At 55.7% G+C, this 20,491-nt stretch overlaps 1 protein-coding gene across 5 annotated transcripts in view; it reads left to right on the plus strand.

Moving 5' to 3' along the window:
* The window catches only part of PLEKHA7 (pleckstrin homology domain containing A7), a gene marked incomplete at its 3' end in the record, with an annotated part of 94,216 nt that overhangs the window by 28,217 nt on the left and 45,508 nt on the right, over nt 1-20,491 (plus strand). For all 5 annotated transcript variants that reach the window (XM_040334493.1, XM_040334489.1, XM_040334488.1 and 2 more), the window contains 4 exon segments: nt 9,149-9,254; nt 11,700-11,804; nt 12,309-12,381; nt 14,311-14,411. In XM_040334493.1, the coding sequence (XP_040190427.1) occupies nt 9,149-9,254; nt 11,700-11,804; nt 12,309-12,381; nt 14,311-14,411 (385 nt within the window).

A 20,491-nucleotide genomic window follows, 5' to 3' on the forward strand; every position in this document is an offset into this window, starting at 1 on the left:
TTGATGGTTGGTATCTGAGGCTCTCGCTCTGATTGGTTGCTGGTCTTTTGTCAGGCCCGCTCTCTTTGGTCAGGTTACGATCGCTGCGCTGTCTGCGTTGGCGGGACGCGTACGAAAGATCTGCTTCGCTTCTGGCGGAAGGAGCGCGGCCTTGCATGGCGGGTTACAACAATATCTCTGCGTGCCGTGATTTTAGTACATGGCGTAATTACAGCTGATAAAGGCAGCGCGGCGCCTCCAGAGAGAGGACTTGTGCGGCTCGGCGCCCGTTACTATGGCAGCCAAACAACGGAACACCTGGGAGGTGGAAAGTGTAGCGTGAATCGAGGCGGCGTGATATTTCTGATTAACCCTTCAGTGGGCCGGCAGGAAAAAATTGTGGGGGTGCAGAGGGGGGTGCTGTCCTCAAACTGAGGGGGACGGATGGTGCAGAAGAGAAGAGGGGTCTCCAAACCTAGGGGGCCTGGCAATGTAGTGGGGCTCCCTTCCCTCCTTCCCCCCCCCCCCCACCATAATCCCCCCCCCACACACCATAATCTCCCCTCCAACTCCCCCTCCACCAAATGATTTGGACCAGCGCACAAAGAAAGGTCCATAAAGACACGTATGATCGAGTTTGGGGTGGAGGGCCTTGACTGGCCTGCACAGAGTCCTGACCTCAACCCCATAGAACACCTTTGGAGACTGTGAGCCAGGCCTTCTCATCCAACATCAGTGCCTGACCTCACAAATTCTCTTCTGGAAGAATAGTCAAACATTCCCATAGACACCCTCCTAAACCTTGTGGACGGCCTTCCCAGAAGAGGTGAAGGTGTTATAGCTGCAAAGGGCGGGACCAACTCAATATTGAACCCTCCGGACTAAGACTGGGAGGTCATTAAAGGGGTTGTAAAGGTTCCTTTTTTTTTTTTTTTTAAATAACAAACATGTTATACTTCCCTCCACTGTGCAGCTCGTTTTGCACCGAGTGACCCCGATCCTCCTTTTCTGGGGTCCCTTGGCAGCTGTCTCGGCTCCTCCCCTGCAAGAGCTAACCCCCCTACTGGGAAGCTCTCTCCCAAGGGGGTATCTTGCAGGTACACTCCCGTGTGATACAGTCACCAGTCATAGCCGTCGACTATATCACTCGGCCCCGCCCCCGCCACTATCAATCATCCAATAAATGAGTCGAGAAGAAAGCGCGTTCATGACGTGGGACTTTCGAGGGCTCAGGCGCTAATCATCGGATGTTTTTTCACCTTAATGCATAGAATGTATTAAGGTGAAAAACATTAACCTTTACAACCCCTTTAAAGTCCATGTGTGTGTAAAGGTGGGCGTCCCAATACTTTTGGGAATATATAGCTAGATTCAGAGAGACTTAGGCTGGCGTATCAGTAGCTACGCCAGCCTAAGTCTGAATTTGCGTTGGCGCTAATTTAAGCGTATTCTGGTAACCAGATACGCTTAAATTAGGCTCAGATACGAGCGGCGTAAGTGTCTTACACCCTCGTATCCTAAAGTGTAATTTTTAGGCTGACCGCTAGGTGGCGCTTCCATTGCGGTCGGCGTAGAATATGTAAATCACTAGATACGCCTATTCACGAACGTACGCCCGGCCGACGCAGTACAGATACGCCGTTTACGTAATGCCTTATCAGGCCTATAGTTATTTCATCAAATAGTTGGAATAGTAATGTTAAGTATGGGCGTCGAAATTTGAAAATTTTACATCGTTTGCGTAAGTCGTCCGTGAATAGGGTTTTACGTCATTTACGTCCACGTCGAAACTAATAGGCCCGTGCGGCGTACTTTGCCACAATGCACACTGGGATATGTAGGCGGACGGCCCATGCGCCGTTCCAAAAAAACGTCAATCACGTCAGGTCAACCCAAATTGGCATAAAACACGCCCCCTTAGCCTATTTTGAATTAGGCGCGCTTACGCCCGCCGCATTTACGCTACGCCGCCGTAACTTAGCAGGCAAATACTTTGTGAATCATGTACTTGCCTCGCTAACTTATGGCGGCGTAGTGTAAACAAGCTACGCTACGCCGCCGCAACTATGCGCTAGCCATCCTGAATCTAGCTAATAGTGTGTAAAGGCGGGCGTCCCAATACTTTTGGGAATATAGTGTGTGAAGGCCGGCGTCCCAATACTTTTGGGAATATAGTGTTAGCAGCCCCTCCCACCTTGGTGCTGGCCCAATCACTGCTGAGGGGAGGGGAAGTGGCTGCACACTCCTCCCTGAATCCTTCCACATGTGTTGGACTGTTGCAGAATGAGAACCTCAAACTCCTGAGCCGGTGGAATTATTTTTTCCGCTGTCGGGACTTGTGACCGGTTTAGATGTAGACGGCGCTGAGCGTGCGCGGGAAGGGACGGCGAGGGATGAAATGCCGCCATTTGAAGTGTTTTGGTCCCTGTGAGTAACAAATTGCACACAATAATCCGCATTGGTAGGTCGGGACTCTCTGGCGTGTGAGATCAGAGCGCGGACGTCCTCCCTGTGATTGAGAGCCGCGTGGCAGAAGATCTGACGATCGGTTCAGACGCTTCTCTGCGAGAGAAATGAAAGATCGGGGAAAATCAATGTCATCTCGCCGGAGTGACTCCTCGCGGTCCGCCGGTCTGCCGGTGGAGACCCGCCTGGAATCGGGAAGTCTCGTGTTTCAGGTGACTTGTTAAAGGATCGGTTTTATCGATCGTTCACGTAGTCCGTTGGCAGTAGTCCGGCGTAGTACTTGGAAGAACTGCATTTAGATCTCCATACTGTTGGCACCGCGTTCCCAGCGGACTTCTTATTCAGCGCCCGCCGCGTCCGTAATTAAATGATTATCGATTCTGCAATGAAGAAAAGCAGCGGAGAGCCGAGGATCGGCACAGAGGGAGAGAAGATGATCGATGGAACTCGGGGAAGACACAAAAATCCTTCCATGGAATACGAGGAGCGGAGAGGGTCAGCGAGGGGCGATAATCCTGCGTCTACATTGGGCCCTCTCGGGGGAACCGCCGGCCGCGCCCCCAGAGATCCCGCCGATCTGCGTATATCTGCCGTATAATCATCTGTATTGTCCTTTCTATGGACTCCTCTTCTCGGCATCTCATTCTCTTCTCTAATTCCTCTCCAATATCTCCCCCTCAAAGTAACGAGCCGCTGCTGCTCCGTGATTGGCTCAGATATGGGAGGAATCCGTATGGTACTGAGGGGGTGCTGTCTCTGGCACAGGAAGTCGGTGGGGTGCAGATGGGGTGCTGTCTCTGGGCACAGGAAGTCGGTGGGGTGCAGAGGGGGTGCTGTCTCTGGGCACAGGAAGTCGGTGGGGTGCAGAGGGGGTGCTGTCTCTGGGCACAGGAAGTTGTGGGTGCAGATGGGGTGCTGTCTCTTGGCACAGGAAGTCGTGGGGTGCAGAGGGGGTGCTGTCTCTGGGCACAGGAAGTCGGTGGGGTGCTCTCTCTGGGCACAGGAAGTTGTGGGGTGCAGAGGGGGTGATGTCTCTTGGCACAGGAAGTCGTGGGGTGCAGAGGGGGTGCTGTCTCTGGGCACAGGAAGTCGTGGGGTGCAGAGGGGGTGCTGTCTCTGGGCACAGGAAGTTGTGGGTGCAGAGGGGGTGCTGTCTCTGGGCACAGGAAGTCGGTGGGGTGCAGAGGGGGTGCTGTCTCTGGGCACAGGAAGTTGTGGGTGCAGATGGGGTGCTGTCTCTGGGCACAGGAAGTTGTGGGTGCAGAGGGGGTGCTGTCTCTGGGCACAGGAAGTCGGTGGGGTGCAGAGGGGGTGCTGTCTCTGGGCACAGGAAGTCGGTGGGGTGCAGAGGGGGTGCTGTCTCTGGGCACAGGAAGTCGGTGGGGTGCAGATGGGGTGCTGTCTCTGGGCACAGGAAGTCGGTGGGGTGCTGTCTCTGGGCACAGGAAGTCGGTGGGGTGCTGTCTCTGGGCACAGGAAGTCGGTGGGGTGCTGTCTCTGGGCACAGGAATAGTATGGTTCACTTGCTTGATATTGTTTCTTCCCTCTGGGCACAGGAAGTTGTGGGTGCAGAGGGGGTGCTGTCTCTGGGCACAGGAAGTCGGTGGGGTGCTGTCTCTGGGCACAGGAAGTTGTGGGTGCAGAGGGGGTGCTGTCTCTGGGCACAGGAAGTCGGTGGGGTGCAGAGGGGGTGCTGTCTCTGGGCACAGGAAGTCAGTGGGGTGCAGAGGTTGCACTCCGGGGCCCGCTGTATCCTCTCCTGGATGGGAGTTGTACTCCGGGGGCCGCTGTATCCTCTCCTGGATGGGAGTTGTACTCCGGGGTCCGCTGTATCCTCTCCTGGATGGGAGTTGTACTCCGTGGTCCGCTGTATCATCTCCTGGATGGGAGTTGTACTCCGTGGTCCGCTGTATCATCTCCTGGATGGGAGTTGTACTCCGGGGTCCGCTGTATCATCTCCTGGATGGAAGTTGTACTCCGTGGTCCGCTGTATCATCTCCTGGATGGGAGTTGTACTCCGGGGTCCGCTGTATCATCTCCTGGGTGGGAGTTGTACTCCGGGGTCCCCTGTATCCTCTCCTGGATGGGAGTTGTACTCCGGGGTCCGCTGTATCATCTCATGGATGGGAGTTGTACTCCGGAGCCCGCTGCATCACCTTCTGGATGGGAGTTGTACTCCGGAGCCCGCTGCATCACCTTCTGGATGGGAGTTGTACTCCGGGGTTTGCTGTATCGTCTCCTGGATGGGAGTTGTACTCCGGGGGCCGCTGTATCTCCTGGATGGGAGTTGTACTCCGGGGGCCGCTGTATCATCTCCTGGATGGGAGTTGTACTCCGGGGTCCGCTGTATCATCTCCTGGATGGGAGTTGTACTCCGGGGTCCGCCGTATCCTCTCCTGGATGGGAGTTGTACTCCGGGGTCCGCTGTATCTCCTCCTGGATGGGAGTTGTACTCCGGGGTTTGCTGTATCGTCTCCTGGATGGGAGTTGTACTCCGGGGTCTGCTGTATCGTCTCCTGGATGGGAGTTGTACTCCGGGGTCCGCCGTATCCTCTCCTGGATGGGAGTTGTAGTCCGGGGTCCGCTGTATCACCTCCTGGATGGAAGTTGTACTCCGGGGGCCGCTGTATCCTCTCCTGGATGGGAGTTGCACTCCGGGGTCCGCTGTATCCTCTCCTGGATGGGAGTTGTACTCCGGGGGCCGCTGTATCTCCTCCTGGATGGGAGTTGTACTCCGGGGTCCGCTGTATCTCCTCCTGGATGGGAGTTGTACTCCGGGGTTTGCTGTATCGTCTCCTGGATGGGAGTTGTACTCCGGGGGCCGCTGTATCTCCTCCTGGATGGGAGTTGTACTCCGGGGTCCGCTGTATCATCTCCTGGATGGAAGTTACACTCCGGGGGCCGCTGTATCATCTCCTGGATGGGAGTTGTACTCCGGGGGCCGCTGTATCCTCTCCTGGATGGGAGTTGTACTCCGGGGGCCGCTGTATCATCTCCTGGATGGGAGTTGTACTCCGGGGGCCGCTGTATCATCTCCTGGATGGGAGTTGTACTCCGGGGGCCGCTGTATCGTCTCCTGGATGGGAGTTGTACTCCGGGGGCCGCTGTATCACCCCCTGGATGGGAGTTGTGCTCCGGGGGCCGCTGTATCCTCTCCTGGATGGGAGTTGTACTCCGGGGTCCGCTGTATCGTCTCCTGGATGGGAGTTGTACTCTGGGGGCCGCTGTATCACCCCCTGGATGGGAGTTGTGCTCCGGGGGCTGCTGTATCCTCTCCTGGATGGGAGTTGTACTCCGGGGTCCGCTGTATCCTCTCCTGGATGGGAGTTGTACTCCGGGGTCCTCTGTATCTGGTCCTGGATGGGAGTTGTAGTCCGGGGTCCGCTGTATCACCTCCTGGATGGGAGTTGTAGTCCGGGGTCCGCTGTATCATCTCCTGGATGGGAGTTGTACTCCGGGGTCCGCTGTATCCTCTCCTGGATGGGAGTTGTACTCCGGGGTCCTCTGTATCTGGTCCTGGATGGGAGTTGTAGTCCGGGGTCCGCTGTATCTCCTCCTGGATGGGAGTTGTAGTCCGGGGTCCGCTGTATCCTCTCCTGGATGGGAGTTGTACTCCGGGGTCCTCTGTATCTGGTCCTGGATGGGAGTTGTAGTCCGGGGTCCGCTGTATCACCTCCTGGATGGGAGTTGTAGTCCGGGGTCCGCTGTATCTCCTCCTGGATGGGGGTTGTACTCCGGGGTCCGCTGTCCATGAGAGGCACGGAGCGCTGGAAGCGGAATCCTTCGGATGCACATGGGCCGGTCGCCCGCGGTCGGAGGGAATTGGTGCTTCGCTCCTCTGGGAAGAATAGTGACGCCCCGTCAGCCTCCCTGATCCCTGTAATGTTCGCTGTTAGGAGTAAATCATTCCGGCTCATTAAGCTGCTCCCAGGAAGGCCCCGACGGATGCTGAGAACTGGAGGAAATCTATTCATGTAAATGGTCCTCTGGGAATTTCTTCTTTCCTTCTATCGGGAGGGAGATGAGATATTCCTCGGGGGTCCCCGCCTGGAGGACGGACTGACTGCTTCCTGGACTCACCACACAATTATACACAGGGCCTGTGGTGTAGAAGAAAGCATTCGATTGGCTGCTGATCTTGTGACAAAAAAAAACGATCGGTCTCTCTAATTTTATTGGTCGGATTTTTATAACTACAAAAATATCCAGAAGAACGCATTTCATAAAAATTATCAATTGATTTGTATTTTAATAAGTGGAATAAGTAAGTGAACCCCTCACAGAACATGACTTGTGATTGGTGGAGAATCCCTTGTTGGGGGTCACAGAGGTCAGACGTTTCTTGGAGTTGGGGGAGGTTCCTTGTCGGGGGTCACAGAGGTCAGACGTTTCTTGGAGTTGGGGGAGGTTCCTTGTCGGGGTCACAGAGGTCAGACGTTTCTTGGAATTGGCCTCCAGGTTCTCACACCTCAGGAGGGATTTTCTCGTCTCAAAGTCATGATGGTTTCCAGGCTGACGTTTGGTCACTCGAACCTTCAGCTCCCTCCACATATTTTCTATGGGATTAAGGTCTGGAGACCGGCTAGGCCACTTCAGGACCTTTTAATGTGCTTCTTCTTGAGCCCCTCCTTTGTTGCCTTGGCCGTGTATTTTGGGTCATTGTCATGCTGGAAGACCCGTCCATGACCCATCTTCAGTGTTCTGTCTGAGGGAAGGAGGTTCTCACCCAAGATTCCTGTGCGGGGGGGGGGGGGGGTAATTTTTATCATTGTAGCCATAATGATGAGGTGCAAGTTCTTCATTTCTTTCTACCCTTGCTACAGCCCCCCCCCCCCCCAGGAACAGCACAGGGCCCTCTCTGCAGCCACTCCTCCCCTCCAGACACAGCACAGGGCCCTCTCTGCAGCCACTCCTCCCCTCCAGACACAGCACAGGGCCCTCTCTGCAGCCACTCTACCCCCCCAGACACAGCACAGGGCCCTCTCTGCAGCCACTCCTCCCCTCCAGACACAGCACAGGGCCCTCTCTGCAGCCACTCTACCCCCCCAGACACAGCACAGGGCCCTCTCTGCAGCCACTCCTCCCCTCCAGACACAGCACAGGGCCCTCTCTGCAGCCACTCCTCCCCTCCAGACACAGCACAGGGCCCTCTCTGCAGCCACTCTACCCCCCCAGACACAGCACAGGGCCCTCTCTGCAGCCACTCCTCCCCTCCAGACACAGCACAGGGCCCTCTCTGCAGCCACTCCTCCCCTCCAGACACAGCACAGGGCCCTCTCTGCAGCCACTGTACCCCCCCCAGACACGGCACAGGGCCCTCTCTGCAGCCACTATACCCCCCCAGACACAGCACAGGGCCCTCTCTGCAGCCACTCTACCCCCCCAGACACAGCACAGGGCCCTCTCTGCAGCCACTCCTCCCCTCCAGACACAGCACAGGGCCCTCTCTGCAGCCACTCCTCCCCTCCAGACACAGCACAGGGCCCTCTCTGCAGCCACTCCTCCCCTCCAGACACAGCACAGGGCCCTCTCTGCAGCCCCCCCCCAGACACAGCACAGGGCCCTCTCTGCAGCCACTCTACCCCCCCAGACACAGCACAGGGCCCTCTCTGCAGCCACTCTACCCCCCCAGACACAGCACAGGGCCCTCTCTGCAGCCACTCCACCCCTCCAGACACAGCACAGGGCCCTCTCTGCAGCCACTCCACCCCTCCAGACACAGCACAGGGCCCTCTCTTCAGCCACTCAAGCCCCCCAGACACAGCACAGGGCCCTCTCTGCAGCCACTCCACCCCCCCAGGAACAGCACAGGGCCCTCTCTGCAGCCACTCCACCCCCCCAGACACAGCACAGGGCCCTCTCTGCAGCCCCCCCCCCCAGGAACAGCACAGGGCCCTCTCTGCAGCCACGCAACCCCCCCAGACACAGCACAGGGCCCTCTCTGCAGCCACTCGCCCCCCACCCCCGGGCACAACACAGGGCCCTCACTGCAGCCACTTGCCCCCCACTCCCCGGGCACAACAAAGGGCCCTCACTGCAGCCACTTGCCCCCCACCCCCGGGCACAACACAGGGCCCTCACTGCAGCCACTTGCCCCCCCCCCCCGGGCACAACACAGGGCCCTCACTGCAGCCACTTGCCCCCCACCCCCGGGCACAACACAGGGCCCTCACTGCAGCCACTCGCCCCCCACCCCCGGGCACAACACAGGGCCCTCACTGCAGCCACTTGCCCCCCACCCCCGGGCACAACACAGGGCCCTCACTGCAGCCACTTGCCCCTCACCCCTGGGCACAACACAGGGCCCTCACTCCAGCCACTCGCCCCCCACCCCTGGACACAACACAGGGCCCTCACTGCCGTCTCATTCTACAAACCTCCTACCTTCCTCCTGGGCACATTGCCCTCACTGCAATCTCCCCCCCCCCCCAGGCACAGGTTAATGCCCATCTGCAGTCATTGTCCTCCCCCAGGCAGAGCAATGTGCCCTCACTGCAGTTGTTCTACCCCCGGGCACAGCACTTTACCTTCACTGCAGTCACTTTTCCCCGGGTGCATATCATTGCCCCCACTATAGCCCCCCCCCCCCCCCAGGGCACAGCACCCTCACTGCACCCCCTCCAGCACGTTCCCTGCAGTCTCTCCCCCCGGGGGGGCACAGTAGGCATTGGCGTTTAATGGTGTCATTGTCTTCTCTCTGCAGGATCATGTCTCCGCAGCAGCTGAACCAAAGACCGTACAGCATGGTGAGCGAGGGGGGCTCCACCGCGGTCACCGCGTCCACCGCCGACACCAGGCCCCCTCCCAAGGTAAGTCCTCCTCATGTTCCTTAGAGGTGGAATGATCTGGGGGTCCCCTGTACCCCCATCTTTGTCCTTGTAGTCTCTGACATTTCAGGTGCCAGGCGGCACAATCAGCAGTTCCTGTCAGAGATACGGGAACGCGCCGCGCTCGATCGACTGCAGATTTGTTTGCTTTCAGGAAATTTGCAATTCAAACGACGGCGCAGTCCGAGGAAAGACCGTGTATCCGGGACTCCGGGGGGGGGGGGGGGGTAAACAAATCGGACGTTTATTATTTGTATACAGTACAGGAATTATTTCATGTGTGAGGAGGAAATCAAATCTCACTTCAGCCCAAAATCCACCCGACAGACCGACCAATCCGAGCCCAGAGACCGCGGGGTCCCCTTCACCTCTGTGCATGCTGGAGGGGTACATGATGGGAGTCGTGTTCCTTGGATCTGTATAGGGGTACATGATGGGAGTCGTGTTCCTTGGATCTGTAGAGGAGTACATGATGGGGGTCGTGTTCCTTGGATCTGTATAGGAGTACATGATGGGGGTCGTGTTCCTTGGATCTGTAGAGGGGTACATGATGGGGGTCGTGTTCCTTGGTTCTGTATAGGGGTACATGATGGGGGTCGTGTTCCTTGGATCTGTATAGGAGTACATGATGGGGGTCGTGTTCTTTGGATCTGTAGAGGAGTACATGATGGGGGTCGTGTTCCTTGGATCTGTATAGGAGTACATGATGGGGGTCGTGTTCCTTGGATCTGTAGAGGGGTACATGATGGGGGTCGTGTTCCTTGGATCTGTATAGGGGTACATGATGGGGGTCGTGCTCCTTGGATCTGTATAGGAGTACATGATGGGGGTCGTGTTCCGTGGATCTGTATAGGGGTACATGATGGGGGTCGTGTTCCTTGGATCTGTAGAGGAGTACATGATGGGGGTCGTGTTCCTTGGATCTGTATAGGGGTACATGATGGGGGTCGTGTTCCTTGGATCTGTATAGGGGTACATGATGGGGGTCGTGTTCCTTGGATCTGTAGAGGAGTACATGATGGGAGTCGTGTTCCTTGGATCTGTATAGGGGTACATGATGGGGGTCGTGTTCCTTGGATCTGTATAGGGGTACATGATGGGGGTCGTGCTCCTTGGATCTGTATAGGAGTACATGATGGGGGTCGTGTTCCGTGGATCTGTATAGGGGTACATGATGGGGGTCGTGTTCCGTGGATCTGTATAGGGGTACATGATGGGGGTCATGTTCCTTGGATCTGTATAGGAGTACATGATGGGGGTTGTGTTCCTTGGATCTGTATAGGGGTACATGATGGGGGTCGTGTTCCTTGGATCTGTAGAGGAGTACATGATGGGGGTCGTGTTCCTTGGATCTGTATAGGGGTACATGATGGGGGTCGTGTTCCTTGGATCTGTATAGGGGTACATGATGGGGGTCGTGTTCCTTGGTTCTGTATAGGGGTACATGATGGGGGTCGTGTTCCTTGGATCTGTATAGGAGTACATGATGGGGGTCGTGTTCCTTGGATCTGTATAGGGGTACATGATGGGGGTCGTGTTCCTTGGATCTGTATAGGAGTACATGATGGGGGTCGTGTTCCGTGGATCTGTATAGGGGTACATGATGGGGGTCGTGTTCCTTGGATCTGTATAGGAGTGTACATGATGGGGGTCGTGTTCCGTGGATCTGTATAGGGGTACATGATGGGGGTCGTGTTCCTTGGATCTGTATAGGGGTACATGATGGGGGTCGTGTTCCTTTGTTCTGTATAGGAGTACATGATGGGGGTCGTGTTCCTTGGATCTGTAGAGGAGTACATGATGGGAGTCGTGTTCCTTGGATCTGTATAGAGGTACATGATGGGGGTCGTGTTCCTTGGATCTGTATAGGGGTACATGATGGGGGTCGTGTTCCTTGGATCTGTATAGGAGTACATGATGGGGGTCGTGTTCCTTGGATCTGTATAGGGGTACATGATGGGGGTCGTGTTCCTTGGATCTGTATAGGAGTACATGATGGGGGTCGTGTTCCTTGGATCTGTATAGGGGTACATGATGGGGGTCGTGTTCCTTGGATCTGTATAGGGGTACATGATGGGGGTCGTGTTCCTTGGATCTGTATAGGAGTACATGATGGGGGTCGTGTTCCTTGGATCTGTATAGGGGTACATGATGGGGGTCCTCCAGCTTCAGATTTCCTCACCTTGATACAAAATCTGTTCTATGCACCGATCCCGCATTCCCCGATTGTTCGCAGTGTGCGGATCGTTCAGGAAAATGTTGGCTTCCATTGACAGTCCTCTCATTGTTGGCGGCGGCGGCTTCTATTACCCCGGGAACATGACCCCGCCCATTCTTCTCATGTCATCGCCGTCCATTGTGGACCCGTGAATGTGATCCTTCCCGGGGGCCCGAGATCCTCACCGACGTTCCCTCTTCTCTCTCCAGGTTCTGAAGTCCAACAGTAAAGCGCACAGCTTCGGGAAAAGAGATCAGTCCATCAAGAGGAACCCCAACGTCCCCGTCCTGGTGAGAGGATGGCTCTACAAACAGGTGAGTCCCGACCACCCCTCCCCCCGACTTCACACAACACCCAGGATACTGAATCCTCCATATACTGTATACTGTGCTCATCTCCACTATATACTGTATACTGTGCTCATCTCCTCTATATACTGTATATATGTACTCCTCTCCTCTATATACTGTATACTGTGCTCATCTCCTCTATATACTGTATACACATCTCTGTGCTCATCTCCTCTATATACTGTATACACATCTCTGTGCTCATCTCCTCTATATACTGTATACACATCTCTGTGCTCATCTCCTCTATATACTGTATATATGACTCTGTACTCATCTCCTCTATATACTGTATACACATCTCTGTGCTCATCTCCTCTATATACTGTATACACATCTCTGTGCTCATCTCCTCTATATACTGTATATATGACTCTGTACTCCTCTCCTCTATATACTGTATATATGACTCTGCACTCCTCTCCTCTATATACTGTATATATGACTCTGCACTCCTCTCCTTTATAGGACAGCTCAGGGATGAAGCTCTGGAAGAGGAGATGGTTCCTTCTATCGGACTTTTGCTTATTTTACTACAAAGGTGAGAGGTCAGGGGTCGCCCCCATTACATTCTCTTTTATGGCTCTGCATGTTGGGGGGGGGGGGGGGTTCAGGAGCCATTCTGTACATTATCTTCTATGGCGCTGCACATTCTGGGGGGATGTCTCCTTATTAATCCCCTTATGCACTTCCTGTGTTGGGGGGCCTAACTCCATTACATTTTTGGGATGGGGGTCAGGAGGTCACTCTCTCTTAATTTGTTCTGAAATATCAGGGAGTGGGGCGGGAGGTTGAGGGTCATCCCTACTACACCTCCTCCTATAGCTCTGCACATTCTGGGGTTGGGTGGGTCAAGGGTTCGCCCCCATTACATCCCCTTTTATGGCTGTACACTCTGAGAGGGAGAGTCAGGGGATGCCCCATGAATTATTTTATGGCTCTGCACATTTTGGGGGATGGGGGGGTCAGGATTTCCCCATTACATTCCCTTTTATGGCTCTGCACATTTTGGGGGTCAGGGTTCCCCATCACATTCCCTTTTATGGCTCTGTACATTTTGGGGGATGGGGGTGGCGGTCAGGGTTTCCCCATTACATTCCCTTTTATAGCTCTGCACATTCTGGGTTGGGCGGGTCAAGGGTCACCCCATTACATCCCCTTTTTAGCACTCTGCACACTCTGAGGGGTAAAGTCGGGGGATGCCCCATGAATTCTTTTATGGCTCTGTACATTTTGGGGGGTGGGGGGTCAGGGTTTCCCCATTACATCCCCTTTTATGGCTCTGCACATTTTGGGGGTGGGGGGGGCAGGGTTTCCCCATTACATCCCCCTTCATGGCTCTGCACATTTTGGGGGTGGGGGGTCAGGGTTTCCCCATTACATCCCCTTTATGGCTCTGCACATTTTGGGGGTGGGGGGTCAGGGTTTCCCCATTACATCCCCTTTGATGGCTCTGTACATTTTGGGGATCAGGGTTTCCCCATTACATCCCCTTTTATGGCTTTGTACATTTTGGGGGTGGGGGAGTCCAGGTTTCCTCATTACATCCCCTTTTATGGCTCTGTACATTTTGGGGGTCAGGGTTTCCCCATTACATCCCCTTTTAAGGCTCTGTACATTTTGGGGGTGGGGGGTCAGGGGTCACTCCCTCTAACGGTGAAACATTAGGGAGTCAAGTGAAGGGTCACCCATTCCACCTCTTTCTATGGCTCTGCACATTGTGGGGGTCAGGGGTCACCCCCATTACAGCTCCTGCTATGGATGTACACATTATGGGCGTGTAGGGATCAGAGGTTACCACTTTTTATTCCTCCTCTTAGGGCTCTGCACATTCAGGGGGCAGGGGGTTTGGTGTCATCCCATTAGATCCACTTCTAGGGCTCTGCACATTCTGGGCAGGGGTAAGGGGTCACCCCATTACACCCCCTTCTATGGCTCTGCACATTCTGGGCAGGGGTAAGGGGTCACCCCATTACACCCCCTTCTATGTCTCTGCACATTCTGGGCAGGGGTAAGGGGTCACCCCATTACACCCCCTTCTATGGCTGCACATTCTAGGGGTGGGGGGATCAGAGTATGCCCCCAATACAGCACTTGATATTGGCTCTGCCCATGTGATCAGGGGTCACCCCATTACACCCCCTTCTATGGCTCTGCACATTCTGCGGTATCCGGCAGATTTTGGTTTATTATATTTCCTCTCTGTGAAATTCTTTGTCTTGGTGTCACATTCCGTCTTCCCTCCACTCCCTGCACAGGAGAATATTCACGTAATCCCACGCCCTGCTCGGTGCGGGAAATGCTGCCGGGTACAGTGTGGTGCAGAGTATAGGGGGGTTTGGGGTATATCTGTGTAGCGTGCGGGGGGGGGGGGGGGGGTGCCCCGCGCTACACCGATATGTCTGTTATTGGTATGTATATACATGGGATCCCGGAGCGAGCGTTCTGATTCTCCGATTTCTTCTCACAGATAGTAAGGAAGAGTCCATACTGGGCAGTATTCCGCTTCCAGGATACATCGTCTCCCCCGCGGGGCCCGAGGATCGCATCAACCGCAAGTACTCCTTCAAGGTAACCTTCCCGTTCTTTCTGTGTCCCCGCAGGACCCCCCCCCTCCACTCTGCCCCTTACCCCCCCCCCCCCCCCCGTCCCCCCCCCCCCCCCCCCCCCCCCCCGTCCACTCCGCCCCTCACCCCCCGTCCACTCCGCCCCTCACCCCCCGTCCACTCCGCCCCTCACCCCCCCGTCCACTCCGCCCCTCACCCCCCAGTCCACTCCGCCCCTCATAATGGGCACAGCGGGTGTACAGACCCAGGAACTCAGCACAGGGATGGTGGGAACTCCTCATAATGGGCACAGGGATGGTGGGAACCCCTCATAATGGGGCACAGCGGGTGTACAGACCCCGGAACTCAGCACAGGGATGGTGGGAACCCCTCATAATGGGCACAGCGGGTGTACAGACCCGGGAACTCAGCACAGGGATGGTGGGAACCCCTCATAATGGGCACAGCGGGTGTACAGACCCGGGAACTCAGCACAGGGATGGTGGGAACCCCTCATAATGGGCACAGCGGGTGTACAGACCCGGGAACTCAGCACAGGGATGGTGGGAACCCCTAATAATGGGCACAGCGGGTGTACAGACCCGGGAACTCAGCACAGGGATGGTGGGAACCCCTCATAATGGGCACAGCGGGTGTACAGACCCGGGAACTCAGCACAGGGATGGTGGGAACCCCTCATAATGGGCACAGCGGGTGTACAGACCCGGGAACTCAGCACAGGGATGGTGGGAACCCCTCATAATGGGCACAGCGGGTGTACAGACCCGGGAACTCAGCACAGGGATGGTGGGAACCCCTCATAATGGGGCACAGCGGGTGTACAGACCCGGGAACTCAGCACAGGGATGGTGGGAACCCCTCATAATGGGCACAGCGGGTGTACAGACCCGGGAACTCAGCACAGGGATGGAGGGAACCCCTCATAATGGGCACAGCGGGTGTACAGACCCGGGAACTCAGCACAGGGATGGTGGGAACCCCTCATAATGGGCACAGCGGGTGTACAGACCCGGGAACTCAGCACAGGGATGGTGGGAACCCCTCATAATGGGCACAGCGGGAGTACAGACCTGGGAACTCAGCACAGGAATGGTGGGAACCCCTCATAATGGGGCACAGCGGGTGTACAGACCCAGGAACTCAGCACAGGGATGGTGGGAACTCCTCATAATGGGGCACAGCGGGTGTATAGACCCGGGAACTCAGCACAGGGATGGTGGGAACCCCTCATAATGGGCACAGCGGGTGTACAGACCCGGGAACTCAGCACAGGGATGGTGGGAACCCCTCATAATGGGCACAGCGGGTGTACAGAACCGGGAACTCAGCACAGGGATGGTGGGAACCCCTCATAATGGGCACAGCGGGTGTACAGACCCGGGAACTCAGCACAGGGATGGTGGGAACCCCTCATAATGGGCACAGCGGGTGTACAGACCCGGGAACTCAGCACAGGGATGGTGGGAACCCCTCATAATGGGCACAGCGGGTGTACAGACACGGGAACTCAGCACAGGGATGGTGGGAACCCCTCATAATGGGCACAGCGGGTGTACAGACCCGGGAACTCAGCACAGGGATGGTGGGAACCCCTCATAATGGGCACAGCGGGTGTACAGACCCGGGAACTCAGCACAGGGATGGTGGGAACCCCTCATAATGGGGCACAGCGGGTGTACAGACCCGGGAACTCAGCACAGGGATGGTGAGAGCCCCTCATAATGGGCACAGCGGGTGTACAGACCCGGGAACTCAGCACAGGATGGTGGGAACCCCTCATAATGGGCACAGCGGGTGTACAGATCCGGGAACTCAGCACAGGAATGGTGGGGACCCCTCATAATGGGCACAGCGGGTGTACAGACCCGGGAACTCAGCAGTAGAATCCCAAGCAGATAAAAGATTCTTTTCACCACCTGAAATGTCACTTTGGGGGTGTGGCCCCCCTATATACAGTATGTGACACTTTGGGGGTGTGGCCCCCCTATATACAGTATGTGACACTTTGGGGGTTGGGCCCCCCTATATACAGTATGTGACACTTTGGGGGTGTGGCCCCCCCTATATACAGTATGTGACACTTTGGGGGTTGGGCCCCCCTATATACAGCATGTGACACTTTGGGGGTGTGGCCCCCCTATATACAGTATGTGACACTTTGGGGGTTGGGCCCCCCTATATACAGTATGTGACACTTTGGGGGTTGGGCCCCCCTATATACAGTATGTGACAATTTGGGGGTTGGGCCCCCCTATATACAGTATGTGACACTTTGGGGGTTGGGTCCCCCTATATACGGTGTGTGACACTTTGGGGGTTGGGCCCCCCTATATACAGTATGTGACACTTGGTTGGGCCCCCCTATATACAGTATGTGACACTTTGGGGGTTGGGTCCCCCTATATACGGTGTGTGACACTTTGGGGGTTGGGCCCCCCTATATACGGTGTGTGACACTTTGGGGGTTGGGCCCCCCTATATACAGTATGTGACACTTTGGGGGTTGGGCCCCCCTATATACAGTATGTGACACTTTGGGGGTTGGGTCCCCCTATATACAGTATGTGACACTTGGTTGGGCCCCCCTATATACAGTATGTGACACTTTGGGGGTTGGGCCCCCCTATATACAGTATGTGACACTTTGGGGGTTGGGCCCCCCTATATACAGTATGTGACACTTTGGGGGTTGGGCCCCCCTATATACAGTATGTGACACTTTGGGGGTTGGGCCCCCCTATATACAGTATGTGACACTTTGGGGGTTGGGCCCCCCTATATACAGTATGTGACACTTTGGGGGTGTGGCCCCCCTATATACAGTATGTGACACTTTGGGGGTGTGGCCCCCCTATATACAGTATGTGACACTTTGGGGGTGTGGCCCCCCTATACACAGTATGTGACACTTTGGGGGTTGGGCCCCCCTATATACAGTATGTGACACTTGGTTGGGCCCCCCTATATACAGTATGTGACACTTTGGGGGTGTGGCCCCCCTATATACAGTATGTGACACTTTGGGGGTGTGGCCCCCCTATATACAGTATGTGACACTTTGGGGGTTGGGCCCCCCTATATACAGCATGTGACACTTTGGGGGTGTGGCCCCCCTATATACAGTATGTGACACTTTGGGGGTTGGGCCCCCTATATACAGCATGTGACACTTTGGGGGTTGGGCCCCCCTATATACAGTATGTGACACTTTGGGGGTGTGGCCCCCCTATATACGGTATGTGTCACTTTGGGGGTTGGGCCCCCTTATATACAGTATGTGACACTTTGGGGGTTGAGCCCCCCTATATACAGTATGTGACACTTTGGGGGTTGGGCCCCCCTATATACAGTATGTGACACTTTGGGGGTGTGGCCCCCCTATATACAGTATGTGACACTTTGGGGGTTGGGCCCCCCTATATACGGTATGTGACACTTTGGGGGTTGGGCCCCCCTATATACAGTATGTGACACTTTGGGGGTGTGGCCCCCCTATATACGGTATGTGACACTTTGGGGGTTGGGCCCCCCTATATACAGTATGTGACACTTTGGGGGTTGGGCCCCCCTATATACAGTATGTGACACTTTGGGGGTGTGGCCCCCCTATATACAGTATGTGAGTTGCCCCCCCGGTGGTAGATTGTGGTGAATAGACGGTGGTGGGGGAGGGGCGGCGCTCATTACGGATCAGACGGTTACAATGTAGCGAATAGAAGAGTTGAATAGACGAGGGGCTGAGATCACTGTGAGAATTGCTGATCCCACCACAGCCCTTCCCTGCCTGTCAGGTCACGTTAGTGATGAGTCCGTCCCAGAGCAGCGCTGCCAATCCCACCGCATAGAGCCGGAGATGGGGTGAGAGTCCCATCCTCTGCTGTCTGCATGGAGTGTGTTATCGTCTATAGTGCCATCTACATGGAATGCGTTCTCGGCTTTGGTGTCAGGTACATGGAGGGGGTTGTGGTCTATGGTGTAGGGTACATGGAGGGTGTTGTGGTCTCTGGTGTCAGGTACATGGAGGGTGTTGTGGTCTCTGGTGTCGGATACATGGAGTGTGTTGTGGTCTCCGGTGTCGGGTACATGGAGGGGGTTGTGGTCTCTGGTGTTGGGGTACATGGAGGGTGTTGTGGTCTCTGGTGTCGGGTACATGGAGTGTGTTGTGGTCTCCGGTGTCGGGTACATGGAGGGTGTTGTGGTCTCTGGTGTCGGGTACATGGAGGGTGTTGTGGTCTCTGGTGTCGGGTACATGGAGGGTGTTGTGGTCTCTGGTGTCGGATACATGGAGTGTGTTGTGGTCTCCGGTGTCAGATACATGGAGTGTGTTGTGGTCTCTGGTGTCGGGTACATGGAGGGTGTTGTGGTCTCTGGTGTCGGGTACATGGAGTGTGTTGTGGTTTTTAATGTCGGATACATGGAGTGTGTTGTGGTCTCTGGTGCCAGGTACATGGAGGGTGTTGTGGTCTCTGGTATCGGGTACATGGAGTGTGTTGTGGTCTCTGGTGCCAGGTACATGGAGTGTGTTGTGGTCTCTGGTGTCGGGTACATGGAGGGTGTTGTGGTCTCTGGTGTTGGGTACATGGAGGGTGTTGTGGTCTCCGGTGTCGGGTACATGGAGGGTGTTGTGGTCTTTAGTGTCAGGTACATGGAGGGTGTTGTGGTCTCTGGTGTTGGGTACATGGAGGGTGTTGTGGTCTCTGGTGTCGGGTACATGGAGGGTGTTGTGGTCTCTGGTGTCAGGTACATGGAGGGTGTTGTGGTCTCTGGTGTTGGGTACATGGAGGGTGTTGTGGTCTCTGGTGTCGGGTACATGGAGGGTGTTGTGGTCTCTGGTGTCGGGTACATGGAGGGTGTTGTGGTCTCTGGTGTCAGGTACATGGAGGGTGTTGTGGTCTCTGGTGTCGGGTACATGGAGGGTGTTGTGGTCTCTGGTGTCGGGTACATGGAGGGTGTTGTGGTCTCCGGTGTTGGGTACATGGAGGGTGTTGTGGTCTCTGGTGTTGTGTACATGAAGGGTGTTGTGGTCTCTGGTGTCAGGTACATGGAGGGTGTTGTGGTCTCTGGTGTCAGGTACATGGAGGGTGTTGTGGTCTCTGGTGTCGGGTACATGGAGGGTGTTGTGGTTTCTGGTGCCAGGTACATGGAGTGTGTTGTGGTCTCTGGTGTCGGGTACATGGAGTGTGTTGTGGTCTCTGGTGTCGGGTACATGGAGGGTGTTGTGGTCTCTGGTGTCGGGTACATGGAGGGTGTTGTGGTCTCTGGTGTCAGGTACATGAAGGGTGTTGTGGTCTCTGGTGTCGGGTACATGGAGGGTGTTGTGGTCAGGGGAGGGTCTTTCCTCTGATGGGAGGTCTCTGGATATCATGTGATTGGTCGGGGGAGGGTCTTTCCTCTGATGGGAGGTCTCTGGATATCATGTGATTGGTCGGGGGAGGGTCTTTCCTCTGATGGGAGGTCTCTGGATATCATGTGATTGGTCGGGGGAGGGTCTTTCCTCTGATGGGACGTCTCTGGATATCATGTGATTGGTCGGGGGAGGGTCTTTCCTCTGATGGGAGGTCTCTGGATATCATGTGATTGGTCGGGGGGGGGGGTCTCTCCTCTGATGGGGGGTCTCTGGATATCATGTGATTGGTCGGGGGAGGGTCTTTCCTCTGATGGGAGGTCTCTGGATATCATGTGATTGGTCGGGGGAGGGTCTTTCCTCTGATGGGAGGTCTCTGGATATCATGTGATTGGTCGGGGGAGGGTCTTTCCTCTGATGGGACGTCTCTGGATATCATGTGATTGGTCGGGGGAGGGTCTTTCCTCTGATGGGAGGTCTCTGGATATCATGTGATTGGTCGGGGGGGGGGGTCTCTCCTCTGATGGGGGGTCTCTGGATATCATGTGATTGGTCGGGGGAGGGTCTTTCCTCTGATGGGAGGTCTCTGGATATCATGTGATTGGTCGGGGGAGGGTCTTTCCTCTGATGGGAGGTCTCTGGATATCATGTGATTGGTCGGGGGGGGGGGGGGGTGTAGGGTGATCTCGGTGGGGGGGGTGTAGGGTGATCTCTGTGGGGGGGTGTAGGGTGATCTCTGT

The sequence above is a fragment of the Rana temporaria genome (assembly GCF_905171775.1).
Source record: "Rana temporaria chromosome 11 unlocalized genomic scaffold, aRanTem1.1 chr11x, whole genome shotgun sequence".
NCBI lineage: Eukaryota > Metazoa > Chordata > Amphibia > Anura > Ranidae > Rana > Rana temporaria.